At 41.0% G+C, this 16,887-nt stretch overlaps 2 protein-coding genes across 3 annotated transcripts; one reads left to right on the top strand and one right to left on the bottom strand.

Annotated features, from left to right (window-relative positions):
* Positions 1-2,244: 2,244 nt before the first annotated feature.
* LOC124861604 (intermediate filament protein ON3-like) lies at positions 2,245-6,988 on the bottom strand. The gene is made up of 9 exons (XM_047355467.1): positions 6,844-6,988; positions 5,611-5,819; positions 5,427-5,487; positions 5,219-5,314; positions 4,729-4,893; positions 4,515-4,640; positions 4,192-4,412; positions 4,063-4,085; positions 2,245-3,254 (listed from the first exon to the last, which is right to left on the bottom strand). Exons 1-9 carry the CDS (start codon positions 6,985-6,987, stop codon positions 3,247-3,249), a joined length of 1,053 nt encoding a protein of 350 aa, XP_047211423.1. The 5' UTR covers position 6,988; the 3' UTR covers positions 2,245-3,246.
* A 363-nt stretch (positions 6,989-7,351) lies between these two features.
* Positions 7,352-11,646, top strand: LOC124861599 (keratin, type I cytoskeletal 18-like). Of its 2 annotated transcripts, XM_047355461.1 has the most exons (8): positions 7,352-7,737; positions 7,958-8,040; positions 8,694-8,850; positions 8,935-9,096; positions 9,170-9,295; positions 10,057-10,286; positions 10,454-10,488; positions 11,357-11,646. In XM_047355461.1, exons 1-8 carry the CDS (start codon positions 7,357-7,359, stop codon positions 11,497-11,499), a joined length of 1,317 nt encoding a protein of 438 aa, XP_047211417.1. In that variant the 5' UTR covers positions 7,352-7,356; the 3' UTR covers positions 11,500-11,646. The 2 variants fall into 2 exon arrangements, with proteins under 2 accessions (XP_047211417.1, XP_047211418.1); XM_047355462.1 differs by lacking the exon at positions 10,454-10,488 and having other exon boundaries at positions 11,357-11,513.
* The last annotated feature ends 5,241 nt before the right edge of the window (positions 11,647-16,887 follow it).

Below are 16,887 nucleotides of genomic sequence, written 5' to 3'. Positions count from 1 at the left end.
CACCTGCAAAAGATTCCTGAGGCCTTTAAAACTCCCAGCCTGGTTCATCACTCAAAACCCCAATCATGGGTAAGACTGCCGACCTGACTGCTGTCCAGAAGGCCACTATTGACACCCTCAAGCAAGAGGGTAAGACAGAAAGAAATTTCTGAACGAATAGGCTGTTCCCAGAGTGCTGTATCAAGGCACCTCAGTGGGAAGTCTGTGGGAAGGAAAAAGTGTGGCAGAAAACGCTGCACAACGAGAAGAGGCGACCGGACCCTGAGGAAGATTGTGGAGAAGGGCCAATTCCAGACCTTGGGGGACCTGCGGAAGCAGTGGACTGAGTCTGGAGTAGAAACATCCAGAGCCACCGTGCACAGGCGTGTGCTGGAAATGGGCTACAGGTGCCGCATTCCCCAGGTCAAGCCACTTTTGAACCAGAAACAGCGGCAGAAGCGCCTGACCTGGGCTACAGAGAAGCAGCACTGGACTGTTGCTCAGTGGTCCAAAGTACTTTTTTCGGATGAAAGCAAATTCTGCATGTCATTCGGAAATCAAGGTGCCAGAGTCTGGAGGAAGACTGGGGAGAAGGAAATGCCAGAAGTCCAGTGTCAAGTACCCACAGTCAGTGATGGTCTGGGGTGCCGTGTCAGGTGCTGGTGTTGGTCCACTGTGTTTTATCAAGGGCAGGGTCAATGCAGCTAGCTATCAGGAGATTTTGGAGCACTTCATGCTTCCATCTGCTGAAAAGCTTTATGGAGATAAAGATTTCATTTTTCAGCACGACCTGGCACCTGCTCACAGTGCCAAAACCACTGGTAAATGGTTTACTGACCATGGTATCACTGTGCTCAATTGGCCTGCCAACTCTCCTGACCTGAACCCCATAGAGAATCTGTGGGATATTGTGAAGAGAACGTTGAGAGACTCAAGACCCAACACTCTGGATGAGCTAAAGGCCGCTATCGAAGCATCCTGGGCCTCCATAAGACCTCAGCAGTGCCACAGGCTGATTGCCTCCATGCCACGCCGCATTGAAGCAGTCATTTCTGCAAAAGGATTCCCGACCAAGTATTGAGTGCATAACTGTACATGATTATTTGAAGGTTGACATTTTTTGTATTAAAAACACTTTTCTTTTATTGGTCGGATGAAATATGCTAATTTTGTGAGATAGGAATTTTGGGTTTTCATGAGCTGTATGCCAAAATCATCCGTATTAAGACAATAAAAGACCTGAAATATTTCAGTTAGTGTGCAATGAATCTAAAATATATGAATGTTAAATTTTCATCATGACATTATGGAAAATAATGAACTTTATCACAATATGCTAATATTTTGAGAAGGACCTGTATGTGGAAAGTACCGCATACCCACGGTTAAATATGTGGTGCTGTGGGTCTGATTCTCTTCTCAAAGGTTTTAACAATTGTTTGAAATGCCAGAGCATTAAAAAAAAAAAAATCTCTCCATATGGTGCCCTCTTTTAGAAAACTGAAAATGAATAATTATTAAGTCTTTCAACAGAAAAATGAGCCAAAACATATGACCAAATCAACCCAGTCCTACGGAAACCCATTGGGTGAGCTGGACAGTACGGCCGTACTGAAATAACAGCATGAGTACCAATAGCTGCTTTACAATTTTGGTAGAGATTATGTTATAGCAATAATAGCATGTCTATATGTATATCTAAAGTTACACACAGGCATATCACATTAGGTGCACATGACAAGAACCTCATTACTCTGCATTTTTAAGGAGGTTTGCCCTGTTTAAATTTCAGATACTGATTTAAGAACGTTTCTTTATAAAGAACAGAATACATGTTGGGATCTCCTAATTTTTTCCACATGTATGTTTTGCAAGATTCTACAATAAAAAAAGTTTTTTTTTTTTTTTATGCGTACCTTCTAAAGGTGTGTGGGAATAAACACAGTTGGCTTAGGTGGACTAAGAGGAAAATAAGTCCTTAATAAATGAATGAGCAAAGAAGTTCTGAACTATTGGTACATTAGAAAACCAATGTGTCCAGGGATGCCTTTATTACTCAATTGTGTTCAAGTTTATTTCCATTGGACTATCATGCATGTGTGTGTCAAGAAGACAGAGAAGAACCAGGAGATGAAGAGGGGACAACTGGATGAGATTCCTGGGCTCCAGCTTGTACAGAATGTTTTTTAAATAGCAGTGTTTTTTTCAGTAATGACTGTGTGTGCGTGCGTGTGTGTGGAGGAAAAAAAGAAAACAGACTCAGCATCCATAGAGCTTCATTTATTAGCACATAAGCTTGAAATTTGATTATTTGTAAATTATTTGGAAGATTTGAGGTACAACAAAAGATAAAGACTCACATAAGCACAAGAGCCAACAGAGAATTTCAAGCTTGCAGCATTGCAACACTGCAGGACACACAGCACCCAATTCGGAGAAAAAACCTTTTTTGAACCTTTTGAAGTTCCGGCATGAGAACCTTTCCTTGTTATTTTATATGCATGTTCTGATTCATATCGGAAATATAGGAATCAAGCAAACGGAAACACTCCCACATGCTCAGACCTATCCACTTAACTTCTGCTGTCGTGAAATAAAAACAAACCTTCACACTGGAAAATTTTGCATCAATAAAATAAAAACTCAGTGCTTAGGTCATCATTGTTTGAAGGAAATAACACAGAAGCTGAAAGGAAACTCTGGAGCACCAAAGGCATTGCACATCCCAACAAAGATAAGAAAACCTTTCCAAAAACACTGCTTGATGTAAATCAAGTCAAGCACAGATTCAAGAAGATTCAGCCTGCCATCAAGCTGCAGTTAGAGGTTCACTTTACCAGAAAACACACAAGAGAGATTATTATTATTATTATTTTCAATTTCATCAAGAGGTTTAGTATAGTTTCCTTTGAAACGAATTTGTTCACATTTCGCGGATATGGTGTACTGCTGCAGGAGGCCTCAGACAATCATTCAGAGTACTGGGTGAACTCGGAGACAATCCTTCCAGATTCCACCTGCAGTCGGATAATCAAGCGCTTCGTGGCGGGGGTGGAAGATGGGGTTGCTGTGGGGGGTTCCTGCGTAGGGTCCAGGGTTTCGTTGGGATTTGGGACAACGGTGGACTCGACAGCTGGAGGCTTCTCTTGCAGGTGTTTCTCTCGTACGTTTTCTCTTTCCGGCAGATGTTTTTCCTCTTTGCGGTGTTTCCTCTCTGGCAGGTGAACTTCTGCGTGCAAGTAAGGACTTGGATTGGTTGTTTGTTTTTTAGAAATCTGAGCGAAAGAGAGGTTCGATTTTAGTAAAGAACAAAACATCAGTGAAGCTTGTTAAATGTTAGATTTTGAAACCTTTGGTATACTGTGTCTTCTACAAAATTATTATTATTATTGAATGTTAATACAAAAAATGGTAAACTACTATTTTACTGGTAAAAATATATATTTAAAAAGTCTCATCTATATAAAACTTTTAGATCCCTTTTGTTGTGTGTGTGTTTGAAACATCTCAAATCGAAGATGACAACAAAATTCGGAGGTCTGACCACCACTTTTCTGAGGATCTATTTCATTTAGAGTTTAATTACATTTGTTATAATGGTTAAATATTTAAAGCCTGTCTTCCTCTGCAGGGAGGAAAATAAAAAAACTTGCATATTAACTACCTTTTAAGGCGGCAATAGAAACATAATTTCTAACCTTAATCAGAATTTTTTTACTCAGTTCTATGACCTGCTTGAAAACTTAAGGAACTAGCAAACACACTAACTCACGGACGTCAAAATGAGCTTAAAAATCAGTTGTTTGCATTTTCGGCTGCATTTTTAAGCAAAGTGCATTAGGATGTTAGGGCTTTGTTAGAATTAAAAGAAGTGATTTGCAAATGAAGATTCCTAAAGGAGGTCACATGGATTAAGGAAGTGATGAGTAAAAACAGAGAAACTTCTACCCAAGTTTTTTTTTTTGTATCTGCATCATTTTCAGTGGTTAGTTTATGATAACATCGTGCATAATGACAACTCAGAAACATCATGACTTTGAATTTTTTAAAGATTTTTTTCATATCAGATAAATTAGTTCTCACCTGAACCTTGGAGGTTGTCCATCCTTCACAGACATAGAGGAGAGAAGAAGATGTCAGTAGAAGTGTTTACACACCTTAATCTTGTGCAGATTGACGAGATCTCACTCTAAAACCTCCACCGTCACATACCTCTGCTCTTCGCCCATCAGCAGCTGGCGATAGGTGGCGATCTCGATGTCGAGGGCCAGTTTGAGATTCAGCAGCTCCTGGTGTTGGCGGATCTGCCTGGCCAACTCCTGCTTGTGTGACTTCAAGTTGTCCTCGAGCAGCTTGATGTGACGTCTGGCCTCTTCCACCTCTCCTTCACCGTCTTTTCTAGTTTCATCAATTTCATTTTTCAAGGACTCTTCCTAACAGCGAAATAAAAAAAAAAAAAAAAAAAAGGACATCAGCTGGATGGTCAGAGAGTGGGCAGATTAAGAAATGCTGTGGGGTTAATGTCTGGTTCCTACCTTTCTTTTCAGACCATCCAAGTCTCCACTAAGCCTCTGGATTTGGCGCAAGATGTCAGAGATTTCTCTCTTTATGTCACGTACTGCCTGCTCCTTCTGTCCTGCACTTTGGACCAAGGACTCAATCTAAAGGTTGGGAAAATAGAAGGTATTTGAATTACAACATTGACTTGCACTATATGGAAAAGCCTTAATCTGTTTTTATTATGCTCACTTTTCTTTGATTCCATTGCTCCGCTTCAACCCTGCCATGAGAAGCCATATTGGCATACTGATTCTCGATGGTTTTAACATACTCAGTCACGTCCAGGGAACGTTTGTTGGGGCTGGGAATAATCACTGTCTCATTCTTGACCATCGATTCCAGCTCCTTGATCTCCTACAAGGGGTTGAAAAGGTAAAAACAGTTGGTTGGACGATATTTTTGTTTTTTGTTCTCTGGAAGGACTAATAGAAAGAAAGAAAGAAAGAAAGAAGATACAAAGTGAAGGGAGGAAGGAAAGAAGAAAAGACAGAAGGAAGGAAAGAAGGAAAACACATGAAAAGAGAGAGGTGGGACACACGGAAAAAACAATATGAAGGACACAAGAAATAAGAGAGCTACAAGCCAGAAAGGAAGGAAAAGACATTTGAACAAGGGGATAAAGAATAATGTCTTTTTCCAGATTTTATTTTCTTTTTCCATGCTTTCCATCCTCCTTTACCTCATCAAAGCCAGCCCTGAGGAACTGCAGCTTCCTTGTCAGGTCCTCCAGCTCCAGAACATCCTCTACCAAATCCAGATGGCTTTTATCTAACTCCTGTTGCACACATGTTTTCAAATTTGAGTGGAAAAGAATAATAAAGCAGAATGTCACAACTTTAAAAGATGATTAAAGGGATTTTCCCTGAAGCAGAATAATGTTTGATTACCTTTTTGCTAATGATAAAGTCATACTCCAGATCAGTTCTCTTTGTCACTTCATCCTCATAGCTGCAACAAAGAGAGAATAAAAGATAAAGGTAGAAATAACAATACAGGAATACAAGTACTTTGAAGTCATCCAGAATTTAAAATAAAGAATAATGAGATTAATGACATCTGTGAGCTGCTCACCTCTTCTTGGCATCTTCCACCTCCTTCTGCGTGTCTTCAAGCTCATCCTTCAGTTTTTCCTGGTCACGCTTCAAGTTGTCGATCTTCTCCTGGAGGTCATTTTTTTCCTGCTTCACAATTGCATTCACGTTCCCACTGTAGTCCTCCTGCCCCTTGAGGATCTTCAGCTTCGTTTCAAGTATTTTCTTCTCGTCCTCTAGGTTCTTCACCTAAAACACAGACAAACAAGGGACGTTCACTGGATTTCCATGAGGAAACTCGCTGGTAATGGTGGTGGCACACTCACTATGTGTGTTAGTACCATGTCTAATATCCCCTTTTATTTTAAAGAATTGTGAATGTCTTTAAGATTGGTTCCTGCTAATACATTGAATTTCCCCATTGAAGGGCAAATGAGCTATTATTCTGCTGTATTCTACTAATGTACCACTAGATGGCAGTCTAGATCCTGCCAAACACAACAGGAAACCTGGCAGAGCAAGTGGCTTTTCATGGCCTCAGGTATGAGTTTTACTCTATTATTGTGGTTGAACTATAAAATTAGGCCCAAGGAATCTGAGATTATAGTCGGAGTGTGAACAATGAATAACGGGCAGATTGTATTATAAGATTTTATGATCTTTCTGTTGCAAAATTTATCATTTTAAAATGAATATTTAAAAACCCAACTGAAAATAGGAAAAACATTTATTTATTTAATAGCCATTTTGTACCCACTCAAAAATAAATAAATAAATAAATAGATTTCTGTTTGAATCTATCTATCTATCTATCTATCTATCTATCTATCTATCTATCTATCTATCTATCTATCTATCTATCTATCTATCTATCTATCTATCTATCTATCTATCTATCTATCTATCTATCTATCTATCTATCTATCTATCTATCTATCTATCTATCTATCTATACCTTATACATACAGTGAAATTATACAGTTCTATTGAATTAATCACATGTTTCGACCGAGGCTCGTTTGTCAGATTACCTTCATACACTCACATATTAAAATGTCTTTTATTAAAGTGCTGATGTAATATTCTAATCTTAAGTGTATTTTCATTAGCTGTAAGCGGACATTTATCAGAATCAGCATATGCAAAGTTTTATAAAGTCTGTTTAATCTATTATGTGTTTCAATGAGTGAACTGAGTTATTGAAATAAAGTAACTTGCCAATATTTTATCTTATTGAATAAGACTGTTGATATGAAAAAAAAATCGTACAGACCTTGTCAATCAACTTGACGAACTTGTCATTAAGTCCAACCATCTGATCTTTCTCCACGAATTTACCCGCTGAGTCGGCCTTTCCGTTGGGTTTGCTCATGACGCGTTCCTTGATGGGTTCGCAGGTCTTGCTGCTGAAAGACATGGTGCTGAAGCTTGGAGACTGAATGAGCAGGAGAGGAACGAGCAGGTGAGCGGAGAACCCACCACAGATCACCTTTATAAAGGTGGACGGACCTGTGGACCTCCCAAAAAACTTTGCAAGTGTCCAATCACAACAGGACAGCTGCCGAATACTGAAGAAGTCAACATGAAATACTTGAATTCCAGCCCTGAACCAGTTTGTCCAAGACTGAGGATTGGATCCAGGAGCCAAAGTCTTTAATGTGGGCGGCGATGAGCGCAGACAGCAGATATAAAACTCACCTCCATCCTTTCCACCCAGGTGGACCCTTCAGCGATCAGTAATCTTCGTGTCAGACCTCTGTCAGAACTCTGTAACCCAGCAGCAAGCATGCCTCGCAACAACACCGCCGCCAGCATGTACGGAGGAGCCGGGGGAAGGGGCGTCAAGGCGTCCGTCTCCAGCCTGGAGGGGCTCCGTAGCTTCCTCCGCAACGACACCGAGAAAGACTCCGCTCCGGTCACTCCTGCCGCCGCTCCGGTCACAGCCGCCGAGGCTCCTGCCGCTCTTTCCCACCCCCAAAAGGACAACAAGCAGGAGCTGCAGGGCCTGAACCAGCGGCTGACCGACTACCTGAACAGGGTGAAGCAGCTGAAGGAAGACAACGACAAATTGCAGAAGGAGATTGATGACATTATGGCCAAGAGGAAAGCTCCTGAGGGACGAGACTGGGATAAAATCCAGAAACCACTGGACGACCTCGACAAGGAAGTAGGTCAATTTAAATTATTATTATTATTCATTCAGTCAGTCAATGAGTACCGGTGGGTTCTCACCGGGTACTCTGGCTTCCTCCCACAGTACAAAGACATGCCTGTTCTCTCTAAATTTCCCTTAGGTTTGTGCATGGTTGTTTGTGTGTTGCCTGTGATTATTATTATTAATATTATTACTATTATTATTATTATTATTATTATTATTATCTGTTTAGATCAAAGATCTCACCCTTGACAACGCAGGGCTGTTGCTCCAGATTGACAATGCCAAGATGGCCCATGGTGACTTCAAGAACAAGTGAGTGTCATGCAAACAGAGGGCTGTATCATATTTTTTGTGGTTATTGCTCAGTCATAATTTCCTTATGGGGCCCATATTGGTCAGAAATTGACTGAATAGGATTGTCGATGGGTTATTTAACAGGCCCATGTTAATTGCCTATATTATTTTGATCCAGAACTTGAGTTCAACCTGGTCAGGTCGCCAGCAGCAAGCATGCTGGTGTAACATAATTCATCAGGGGCCCACCTACACTAGGTGACCTGGCTGCCCATGCTCTCCCTACTATGGTCTCTATTTCTTGGGAACAAATTCTGATCCTCACTGTGAAATGGGACATTCATCCAAATATCTGTTGCATTCTCACTTATTCCTTCGAAGCAAATAAACACAAATGTGACTTAATATGCCTGGATGTAAACTATTAGCATTACTTCTGTAGACATCATTTATTTATTTATTGTCTTGCTTGTTACAGAGAAACAAAATTCTATCCGATATGATCCCTCCCTTAAAACATATTTGAAGTATGCTGAACATCCCGCTCCCTAAAAATGTAAGGTTAAGAGTTAAAACCAAGGGGCAAAGAGTGAAAAGGGGACCAGTCCAACTTTTCAGTGACTTGTTTGATGTTTTGTATTTGTGGTAATATATCCTATCTCCACTAACAGGCTGGCTGACGAGTCAAAGGCAAATAAGGAGTTAGAAAAAGACCTGGAAAATTTGAAATCGGACATTGATGACACCAAGCGTAACCGAGAGCAGCTGCAGACAGAGATCAATCTGGTCAACAGTGAGGTGGACCGCCTTGAGAAGGAGCACAAGGATGTGAGGCTACAATCCGCTAAAGTTTCTTCAGATCTGCTACATTATCTTTGATTTGTGTTTAACTCTAACACATGGGTTTCATAGGAAGTGAAAGATCTGCGTGAGAAGATCACAAATGCAGAGGTGAAGGTGGAAATTGAATCCCAGGACTCCAACCTGGCCGACGTTGTCAATAAAATGCGGGTGCATTACCACAATATTGCCGAGAAGAACTTGAAGGAGACAGAGGATTGGTACAACAGAAAGGTGAGAAACTGGGCTGTTAATGTCCTTCCGTACTTGTCCAATTATCTCACCATGTTTATTTCTTCAATTCTAGTTTGAGAACATTAAGGTGAAGGAGGCCATGGACAACGAGGCTTTGGACTCTGGAAAGTCTGAGCTCAAGAATCTGCTGAAGCAGAGGAAATCTCTGGAAATTCAGATTCAGGCTAGCTACAAAATGGTTTGTAAAAACTCTCCCACAAGTCCATATTTTTGAGAAATCACATCAGAAGCTGATCATGATCAGGCAATTAATAGATTCCAAAAGCAGCTGGATCTGTGCAGAATACCCTTAGTCTTTAATCATGTCACTAACAGCAAGGTTGGCCTTCACAGGCTTATCTGACAGGCCTGTCATTAAACTGAGGGTGTGGGACAAGACAAGAAACTGTATGTGCTCCTGCAAACCAACAGGAACATTTATTTTTCACATTTTGTCAAGTTCCAACCACAGACTTTATAAGCGTTTTATAGGGATTTTAAATCCATGTGGCTCTTCAGGCCATTCACAATGGTTCCTAATAAATTTGACCAAAAATAATACATATAGGAGCAGGGTTTTTTTTTTATAAAAAGGCACAAAAGGCCAGTTTTAGTAGTTTTCAATCTGCCTAGAATCTCCACAACTCCATACAGAGTCACAGTAAAAGCTCAGCCTGTTGCTATGTCTAGGAGAGAAACAGGGTTTTTAGTAGGGCCAGGAAGGCTTATCTAAGTTGAAGGGAAGATTACAAATTGAGAAATTGTGGAAGGATCTGACTGAGCTTTAATCATTCTGTGGAGGAAGAGTGGGCATGTGCAGAGCTGGATGAGAAGGGTTTCAGCAATGATTGCAGTGAACGCTGGTTCTGAAAATGCTTTTTTTTTTGCTTTTCCTGGTGCTGTTGCAAGATATTGAACGTTAGCTCTAACCTCTCGTATCTGTCTACTTTCCCCATACAGATCCAAACTCTGGAGGAGAATCTGATAAAAGCCAAGGCTGAGAACAACAATCGACTGATCCCTTTCAACAGCGTTATTCTTGGCCTCGAGGGTGAGCTGAAGGAGGTGAGGGCTCAGGTGCAGCAGAAGGTGGATAGCTACAAAGAGCTGCTATGCCTCAAAATGAAGCTGGAGAAAGAAATCAGGGATTACAACGAGCTGATGCAAAGCATAACTGCTGATCCTGAGAGGTGAGGATGCTTCCACACATCTGTTCTGCTCATGTTTAGTATTTCCCTCATCTTATCGCTTTAAGGGGATTTAAAGGGATGGAAACTCCAGTACAACCAGAAAAAAATGGGTAAGCCAGTGAAATATAGTACTTATGTGCATTATTTATCCTCTTCTTCCCCGACAGCTTGGAGTTTAATAAAAAGGAAGAATTGCCAAAGGGTAAGTTCTGGATGTGCGACGTAAAGAAATATTCCAAACTCAAACATCAAAAAGCCACTGCTCAACCCTCAACCCTCTCATCAAAGCTGACATGAGGCAGTTGCTGATCCCAGAGGATGCTTTCGGTTGGCTCTTACAATCAGATTGGCTGTCTTCCAACAGGAAACAAACAAACACCAAAGAATGTGTCCCTTGTCCTCCCACACGACAAGTGTAAGCAGTTTAGCTGATGGCGTGGAGAGATATATGAACCGGAAACATGCTCATATGTTCAAATGTAAAATAACAGACGTTAAGTCACCACGTCTGCTTTGAATGGCAGAAGTGCAATTTAAAAATTGCACAACGGTTGGCTATAAATGAAAATATTTGCAACTTTAATGTTTGCTGGGCCTTAGGGTAAGATGTCTCATAGTCTCTCCATGTCTGACGCCACAGTTGACACCAGTTATTAGTCAAGTGCTCAATTAAACATGAATGCCTGCCCTCACGCCGCTTTTTGTTTGACAAATAGTTCAGAAGTGCGCTTATAGGCTTTCTTTCCACGCGTCAGAATATATCAGTGTCCTCGATGCTCCGCGAGAAAGCCAAAAAGGACACGTCCACTGTTTTAAAGCTGGCCATTAACTGTAAATAATACTAACTGCACTAGATTGTCATCTTGTAAATGCATAACCACAATCTGATTCTACTAAAAAAAACCAAAAAAAATAAAAAAATGTCACCATTATAAAAAAGCAAATCATGTTTACACCGACAAACTAATTTTTGATTGAGGCCTTTGCAGAATCCAGATGATGGACTATAGGAACACCAGGCACAATTATTTGGGAAACCTGGTTAAAATCTGTCTGGTTTATGTTTACAGAACCTCAATGCCCTGACCTGCCGGAACGGAAAGCGGAGAACAAGGTCCAGGAGAATCAAGCAAGCGCCACCGTTAACCAATCATCCCAACCCAAAGCTCCTGCAAATACCACTCCAGAGGTTGTTATAGGAGACTGTGTTTAAAAATGGTGCTCTGATCTGTTCCTTTCTATTACTTGGTAAATGAAAACTATTGGTGCTGCAAATCTACATAATCCGTATATGGGGGGTTCTTCAAATGTGTTTTCTGTGATGTGAGCAAAATAAAGATGGCTTCAAAGTGGAAAAAGACTCTTTTGGTTTGTGATGGTTCCAATAAATCTCACAAGTTACTTTTAATGACCAGAAGGAATAAAGGTAGTTGACATTTTCATTATCTAAATAATGTACCTTTTATAACTCTGTAACACCCTAAAACGACCTTCAAGTTGCCAAAATGCCCAAGTTTTCCTAATGCAAGACCAATAACAACAGTGTTGAAAAAAAGTATGCAAAAAAAATATATTGTCAAATAGTTATTTTGTGAATATTGCTACGACAAAGTATTTACCCCCTTCAGGATTTTTACTGTTCTTGCTCTTTTGTCAGACTCACATGTTTCAGATGATCAATACTAATTTTAATATTTGACAGATGAGATGATGAGCAACGCAAAAGAAAGCAGTTTTTGAATAATAATTTATTAAGTTCAGGTATAACCCCCCACCCCTTAAATTGTGAATTAACTGAATTCAACTTCATTAGCCAAAACCAATCCCAAACACTGCCATACAAATGCAATCAAGAAATCACTTCTATAGGACCTGTCTGACAACATGAAGCAGGGTAAAAGATCTCAAAAAGCAACACATCATGCCCCAATCTGAACCGGTATCTATGAGTCTGGAAAAGGCATTTGTAAGGCTTTTTAGCTACAGTGAATGATAGTGAGATATATTATCCACAAATGGAGAAACTATGGAACAGTGGTGACCCTTCCCAGGAGGGGCCAGGCTACTGAAATTACTCCAAGAGCATACCAATGACTCATCTAAGACATCACAAAAGAGTCCAGAACAACATCTAAAGGTCTGCAGGCCTCACTTTCCTCATTGGAGCTCAGAGATCATAATTTAACAATAAGAAAGAGACTAGACAAAAATAGCCTCCATGGGAGAGATCCAATGCCAAAACCACTGCACAAAGAATAAAAAGTCCTGTCTCACATTTGCCAAAAGACATCTTGATAATTCCCAAGACTTCTGGATAAACACTCTGTGGATTGACGAGACAAAAGAGAAATATTTCAAGGTATATGTTCAGCAACATGTGATATAAGGTTTACACAGCATTTCAGAAAAGCATCATCATACTAACAGTCAAATATGGCGATGATATTATGATGATTTGGGGCTTTGCTTTGCTACTTCAAGTGGCTAGACCTGGTGGAAGCATGAATTCTGCCTCTCTGCCAGAAAATCCTGAAGGAGAATATCTGACCATCAGTTTGTAACCTTCAGCACAAGCACTCTTGGATTATACGGCAGGACAATGATCCAAAGCACACCAGAAATTTGACCCGTGAATGGAAACTAAATTAGGTTTTGCATGGGCCCAGTCAATGTCTGGCGGTACATTCAATTGAGGTGCTGTAGCATGACCATTAACAGGCCTTACATGCTCAGAAACCCTTCAATTTGGCTTAATTAAAACTTTTCTGTAAATACAATGTAATTAAAACATTTCTGCAAATAAGATCATACATCAGTTTCTGTGAGGACATGTGTGTGCAGACCAAGACCTTACAATACACCTTGGTTCCCTTCTCATCTGAGGCAGCTGCGCAGGGATCAGGAAGAGCCTCACAGCAGTTTGGACCAGGACCTGTATAAGCAGGACAGGAACAAACTGACCAAGGAGATCAAAGCAGCGAAGAGAAGCTACAGTGAGAAGCTAAAGAAAAGCTTCTCACATGGAGACGCTTCTGCTGTTTGGAATGGTTTGAAAAACTTGACTGCCTACAGAGGCCATTCCCTCCTGCTTCAAACGCTCCACCATCATCCCTGTCCCCAAGAAACCCAACATCACAGGATTAAATGACTACAGGCCTGTCGCCCTGAATCTGTGGTCATGAAATCCTTTGAGCCACTGGTGTTGAAGCACCTGAATGACATCACTGGCCCCCTGCTGGACCCCCTGCAGTTTGCCTATCGGGCAAACAGGTCGGCCGATGATGCAATCAACTTGGTACAACGCTTCAATCCTACAACACCTCGATCACCCGGGGATCTGCCAGGATCCTGTTTGTGGACTTCAGGTCAGTCTTCAACACTATCAGCCTAGACATGCTCCACCAGAAGCTCATCCAGCTCAAAGTCCCGGCCTCCACCTGTCAGTGGATCACCAGCTTCCTGAAGCACTGGCAGCAGCAGGTGAGGCAGGAGAACATCTTCTCCCGCACAAGAACCATTAACACCGGTGCCCCCCAGGGGTGTGCTCTCTCCCCACTCCTCTTGTCCCTCTACACAAATGACTACACCTCAGAGGAACCATCTATGAAACTTATGACATTTGCAGATGACACCACTGTTATTAGACTGATCCAAGACACTGATGAATCTGCATACACACAGGAGGTTGCTTGGCTGGTACACTGGTGTGGTCAGAACCACCTGAAACTTAACCTACTCAAGACTGTGGAGATGATGGTGGACCTTTGGAGAACACCGCTCCCCCACACCCCCTTTACCATCCTTAGGGTTAGGGTTAGGGTAACCCTAACCCTAACCCTAAACATTGTTTCTGCTGTGGACCATTTCTGGTTCCTAGGAACAACCACTTCTTGAAACCTGAGATGGTCCTCACACATAGTCAGTGTTTTGGAAGAAGGCCCAGCAGAGACTGTACTTCCTGAGGCAACTCAAGAAGTACAACCTTCCACAGGAGCTGCTGGTCATCTTCTACATTGCCATCATTCAGTCTGTCCTGTCTTCATCCATCTCAGTGTGGTTTGGCTCATCCACAAAACAGGACAGGTCCAAACTTCAACGGACATTTAGGTCTGCAGAGAGAATCATCAGGGCTGATCCTCCCTCTATCCAGGACTGATACAGGTCTAGAGTGAGGAAAAGGGCAGCTAACATCTCTGCAGACCCAACACACCCTGCGCACTAACTGTTTAGGTTTTTACCTTCAGGTCAGCGCTACAGAGCGCTGTCTGCTAAAACCAGCTGCCACAGTGACAGTTTCTTCCCCCAGGCTGTTTCTCTGATGAACACTTGACAATCAGAGGTTTCAGAACAGCAACATGCATACTTTATATTTTATATTCTATTGTAAAGTCAATTGTGTATATTTGTATGTTTAAAAGAAGATATTCTGAGAGCAGTGTACGGAGTCAAATTCCTTGTTTGTCTGTACAAACGTGGCAATAAAGCTGATTCTGATTCTGATTACAGTGTGGCAGAATTCCTCCGCAGTGATGTAAAAGACTCATCACCAGTTGTTGCAAATGCTTGATAACAGTTGTTGTTGCCAAGTGTGGGTCAAGCCATTTTGAGCTTCAGTGGGCAGTTTTTCACTTACACATGCATAGTAAATGAAATCATTATTTAAAGACTGCTTTTTGTACTGACATTTTGGTCGGATATTAAAATTAGTTTAATGATCTGAAAAATAGCAAAAATGGAAGAAATCTGCAAGGGAGAAAACACTTTACATAACGTTGTTTATCAAAAATCTACAGCGAAACAAAGCTGCATTCTCTTGTCTGGAGGACATCAATAAAGTAATCTTCCTTCAGATATGGGACATCAAGCAGCACTTGGGCGAGATGCAGCCAGCTGTCGCATTTCTTTACGCCAAACAGTCAGAGCTGGCTAAGAAATCACTGACTACTGCCTAGGCAATAATGTCCACAAGCCCGCATTCAGTCTCCTTGGTAACCAAATGTTGTGCTGGCCGACGGGTGGTGCTGTGCTCCACTACTTTCACTGCCGCATGGACTAAAATACCAGTTGATAAAAATGACAACATATAATCATGACATACAGCTGAAGTCTGACTTAAAAATAAAATATCTAATAAAATCAAAATAAATGTTTTTCTTGATGGTGCATGTTTGACATGTTTACCAAGGCTTATAGCACGTGGAAAGAATTTCTTTCACATTCTGGATGTTGTAGATTAAATGGTGCGATATCTTCTACCAGATAGTAGGAGATTAAACCCTATAAGGGAGGGTTGACAGGGATCTCTTTTACAATAGAGAGGGCTTTCCCCATGCTTCTCTCCTGAAATTACCTCCAAGAACAGAAAGAAATGTTATTGCCTTTCTCAGCCATTTTAGCCAAACATTGTATTGTCTTTTTTTATTTACTTACAAGGGTCTAGAATTTAAAAAAAGTAAATTTTAAATCAACATATACAACAAACATGTAGTTGACAAAATTGAAATACACTGACTCATATAAAAACATATTCAATGTAGACAATACTGCTTTATTCACATTAGGTTTGATAAAGACTGCCTTAAAATGGTATAGAACCCCACTGATGTGATGCTCCACCACACAAGACTAGCAGCACCAAGATGTGATTGATAATAGGTGATGGGGATGACATTTTGTGGCTCCCATCACAAATGTTTCCTTAGCATAAGAACTGAGATGATCTGCTCTGAATTTGATGGAATAGCTCTCTATGCAGAGTAAAAAGCAAAGGACCAAAGATACATCCTTGAGGTGCTCCACTGCTTAGTTCAACGAATTAGTGGGAAGGCTTCTCTATTTGAGATGAGTGTGTTAAACAAAATTTGATTAACTGAAATCCACCATAGCTTATTGTTTTTTTTGTCAGTGGGAAAAGATTATGCGCAGAACTTGTGTGAGTGTGCCATTTGTGGACTAGCTGATTGTACAGGTCCTTCTCAAAATATTAGCATATTGTGATAAGGTTCATTATTTTCCATAATGTCATGATGAAAATTTTACATTCATATATTTTAGATTTATTGCACACTAACTGAAATATTTCAGGTCTTTTATTGTCTTAATACGGATGATTTTGGCATACAGCTCAAGAAAACCCAAAATTCCTATCTCACAAAATTAGCATATCATTAAAAGGGTCTCTAAACGAGCTATGAACCTAATCATCTGAATCAACGAGTTAACTCTAAGCACCTGCAAAAGATTCCTGGGGCCTTTAAAACTCCCAGCCTGGTTCATCACTCAAAACCCCAATCATGGGTAAGACTGCCGACCTGACTGCTGTCCAGAAGGCCACTATTGAACCCTCAAGCAAGAGGGTAAGACACAGAAAGAAATTTCTGTACGAATAGGCTGTTCCCAGAGTGCTGTATCAAGGCACCTCAGTGGGAAGTCTGTGGGAAGGAAAACGTGTGGCAGAAAACGCTGCACAACGAGAAGAGGTGACCGAACCCTGAGGAAGATTGTGGAGAAGGGCCGATTCCAGACCTTGGGGGACATGCGGAAGCAGTGGACTGAGTCTGGAGTAGAAACATCCAGAGCCACCGTGCACAGGCGTGTGCAG

Source organism: Girardinichthys multiradiatus, chromosome 24 (genome assembly GCF_021462225.1).
Source record: "Girardinichthys multiradiatus isolate DD_20200921_A chromosome 24, DD_fGirMul_XY1, whole genome shotgun sequence".
Lineage (NCBI taxonomy): Eukaryota > Metazoa > Chordata > Actinopteri > Cyprinodontiformes > Goodeidae > Girardinichthys > Girardinichthys multiradiatus.
Note: the sequence above shows the minus strand (reverse complement) of the source record. Positions and strands in the feature narration are given on the sequence as shown.

What these genes read in the sequence shown, in the direction of transcription:
- LOC124861604 (XM_047355467.1), bottom strand. Translation starts at nt 6,987, where the DNA reads ATGTCTTTCAGCAGCAAGACCTGCGAACCCATCAAGGAACGCGTCATG. An exon ending in GTGGAAGATGCCAAGAAGAG is followed by an intron (nt 5,488 to 5,610) that starts GTGAGCAGCTCA and finishes TCTTTGTTGCAG; the next exon opens with CTATGAGGATGAAGTGACAA. An exon ending in AGCAATGGAATCAAAGAAAA is followed by an intron (nt 4,641 to 4,728) that starts GTGAGCATAATA and finishes CCCAACCTTTAG; the next exon opens with ATTGAGTCCTTGGTCCAAAG.
- LOC124861599 (XM_047355461.1), top strand. Translation starts at nt 7,357, where the DNA reads ATGCCTCGCAACAACACCGCCGCCAGCATGTACGGAGGAGCCGGGGGA. An exon ending in TTGAGAAGGAGCACAAGGAT is followed by an intron (nt 8,851 to 8,934) that starts GTGAGGCTACAA and finishes TGGGTTTCATAG; the next exon opens with GAAGTGAAAGATCTGCGTGA. An exon ending in AGGATTGGTACAACAGAAAG is followed by an intron (nt 9,097 to 9,169) that starts GTGAGAAACTGG and finishes CTTCAATTCTAG; the next exon opens with TTTGAGAACATTAAGGTGAA.